Consider the following 3,261-nt stretch of genomic DNA (forward strand, 5'->3'; position numbering starts at 1 on the left):
TTTTAGTTGGTGGACATTGCCCATTTTGAGTGTTAGAAATGTTATAAATATTATTATAAATTCTTATAAACATGCATTTTTTTCCTAATGGATACCTAGGTATAGAATTATTGGAATAGCACAGTGTGGTGGTGTAGTCCTGTACCCACCACTCAGGAAGTCTAGGCAGGAGGATCTAGAGTTGCATGGTCATCTTCAGCTACGTTTTTTTGTTGTATGTTAGGCTGGCCTAGAACTCACAGATTAGGCATGCACCACCATACCCAGCCCATTTGGAAAAACTAAGCACTAACATTAACTTTCCCAGTTGTCGTCTTGTGTCATGGGAGAAGTATTTGAGAGCTGGTGGGTTTGTTTGCCCAGACTTTTTTTTTTTTTTTTTAAGATTTTCTTTATTTATGTGTTTGGCTATTTTGTCTGCATGTATGTCTGTGTATCAGTGAGTCATCTCTCTAGCCTCTGAATCTGTTTTTATTTATAAGACTTTCAAGGCTTATACTTGGATGCCACTAAAATACTCATCTAATTCCTTCTAAGCCTCATAGGAGAAACTACTTTAAATGATAAAGTCTGATTTTCTAACTGGTCCCTTTTTCTCCTTGTAGGGAAAAGTAATAGAACCTCTGAAAGATTTTCATAAGGACGAAGTGAGGATTCTGGGCAGGGAGCTTGACCTGCCAGAGGAATTGGTCTCCAGGCATCCTTTTCCAGGTACAGACACATTGGGTTTGTCCGTTTGGAGACCTTGTTGGTTCAGTTCAGACCTCTCTGAACCACTTGTCTTTAGGGACCATGACCTGACAGAAGGGAAGCGACAACAAGGAACGAATTCTTTGAAGTGCCTATTGGACTTATGCTAATTCATGTCTCATTCTCTTCTGTGTTTGTATGTAGGTGCCATATGATTCCTGCGAGTCTGGCATGTAACGCTGCCAGATAAGGAGATGGAGCATAGAGATATTTTTTTTTTTTTGGTTTTTCGAGTAGGGTTTCTCTGTGGCTTTGGAGCCTGTCCTGGCACTAGCTCTGTAGACCAGGCTGGTCTCGAACTCCCAGAGATCTACCTGCCTCTGCTTCCCGAGTGCTGGGATTAAAGGCGTGCGCCACCACCACCCGGCCAAGCATAGAGATATTTAATAACATTTCTATATAATTCTTAGTTGTAGATCTAGGGTTTTTAGATCATAAATACTGTGTGTACATACATCATGTATTCCATGGAAAGAAGAGAGAATTAAAACTTGTGTCCCCCTCTTTCATGTTAAAGATACAGTCTCTAAAAGAGCTGCAGAGAAACCCTGTCTTGAAAAAAAGAAAAAGAAAAAAAAAATCACCCCTCCCCCCCAGGTTCCCTTGGATGGCCTGGGTTCAGGCATTTTTCCTACCTCAGCTTCTCATGTAGCCACTGCCAATTCCTCCCCTAAGTTTTCTTAGGCAGCATCTTGCTTGAACAGAAGAACTACTTCATTCACTTGTAAAGCACACTTTGCACTGTGTTTGTTTTATGTAACTAATTCACAGGCACCAAGGAAGTTTTAAATAGTTATTTGCTGTAACAAAAAATAGTGATATTTAAAGATAGCATCATGACACTTGATCTCTTTTATTCTGAGATGGTTTAGGACACAAACCTGGTTTAGCTCTCTATAATAAGTGATGGAGGAATGGCCCAGTTAATTAAACACACTAATACTCGAGCATGGTGGCACACTCCTCAATCCCAGCTCTTGAGAGGTAGCAGCAGGCAGATCTCTATGAGTTTAAGGATGACTTGGTTTTCATACCAAGTTGTAGGCTAGCTAGGGCTATGTAGTAAAGACCCAGTCTCAAAAAGAAAAAAAAAAAAAACGAGGGCAAGCATTTTGAAAGTACTGTGGCGTGACACACACCCTCTCACACACGAAAATAATCTTGCTTTGTGTTTTACGGGTGAGAAAACTTAGTAATGAGGGCAGTTCTAGAAGTTGTACAGAAAACACCATTTTAGTTGCTTTAAAAACTGATATTGATGTTTATTCTAAAACTAGGAATGAACTGAGGACAACTAATGGAGGATGGCTTTTATTTTTCTTATAGACATCTCAAGTGATTTTGTTTTCATGTTGTAGCAAAGCAACAGAATCTGTGCATGTGTTTTATTTATTCTTTAGTTTTTTGTAAGGTTTATTTTGTTCTCATGTGTTTTGTCTGCATGTATATGTGTGTACCATGGCTGTGCCAGGTGCCAAAGAAGCCAGAAGAGGCATCAGAGCCCCTGGATGTGTGATGTGAGAACTGAACGCTGTCCTCTAAAGAGCATCAGTGCTCTTAACTGCTAAACAGTCAGTCCTCCCTACCACTCATTCATTCATTCAATCATTTATTTAACAGCTTGCTTATTTGTAACTAGAAGTGGTAGCTCACATCTTGACATTTAGCAATATTTTCACCATTTTATTTTCTTCAAAATTTAAACAGCATATGAATTAAGGTGGTTCATTATTTTTGTTTACATTTGTATATGATGGGAAATTCCCTTAAAGAGATTTTTCAGTAAATTGGCATATATAGCGTTAATTAAAATATATCTCGGGGAAAATTTTTATGAGAATATATAGGTTAGGAAATTAATACCAACACTTAAAACTAAATGCCTTGTGCTTTTTTGTTTGGTTTAGTTTGAGATTGAATCCTAATCAGTTATTATTAGTTATAACTGATTGTGCATGATAAACATTGGCTCTACCAAAGAACTATGCTCTTAAGTCTTGAAATTTAGTGCTAGGAGTCAATTAAAATTAAATGCCTGTGTTTATTTATTTAAAAGGTTTTATGTTTTAGCATTAGTGTCAGTTTTCTATTACATTGTAATTATACATTTTATGTTCTAAATATGTTATTCTATAGGTCCTGGCCTGGCAATCAGAGTAATATGTGCTGAAGAACCTTATATTTGTAAAGACTTTCCTGAAACCAACAATATTTTGAAAATAGTAGCTGATTTTTCTGCAAGTGTTAAGAAGGTAATGACTGATTTTGCCATAGCTAGTCAATACAAAGAACTAAGTAGATGGCTGCTCTTATTTTTATTTTAAAATAATTTATTTGTTTGAAAATTGAAAACAGTACGTACTTGCAGTCAGTGACTGTAGAAATCTTGGCACAAAGACTGCTAGGTAGATGTGTCTGTCTGACGAAATAAGACTGCATCTCCTGCCCTTCAGAGTTGTTGGGACCCTTTTCCTTCTGCTTGTCCAGCCCTCACATGAGGGTTTGTGCCTG

The 3,261-nt window shown here is 37.6% G+C and overlaps 1 protein-coding gene across 1 annotated transcript in view; it reads left to right on the plus strand.

Annotated features, from left to right (window-relative positions):
- Positions 1-3,261, plus strand: part of Gmps (guanine monophosphate synthase) — a 43,026-nt gene that overhangs the window by 29,183 nt on the left and 10,582 nt on the right. The window contains exons 10-11 of the mRNA XM_005344060.2: positions 606-711; positions 2,887-3,002. Of these exons, the coding sequence (XP_005344117.1) occupies positions 606-711; positions 2,887-3,002 (222 nt within the window). The remainder of the gene's footprint in view (positions 1-605; positions 712-2,886; positions 3,003-3,261) is intronic.

This window comes from Microtus ochrogaster, chromosome 1 (genome assembly GCF_000317375.1).
Source record: "Microtus ochrogaster isolate Prairie Vole_2 chromosome 1, MicOch1.0, whole genome shotgun sequence".
NCBI lineage: Eukaryota > Metazoa > Chordata > Mammalia > Rodentia > Cricetidae > Microtus > Microtus ochrogaster.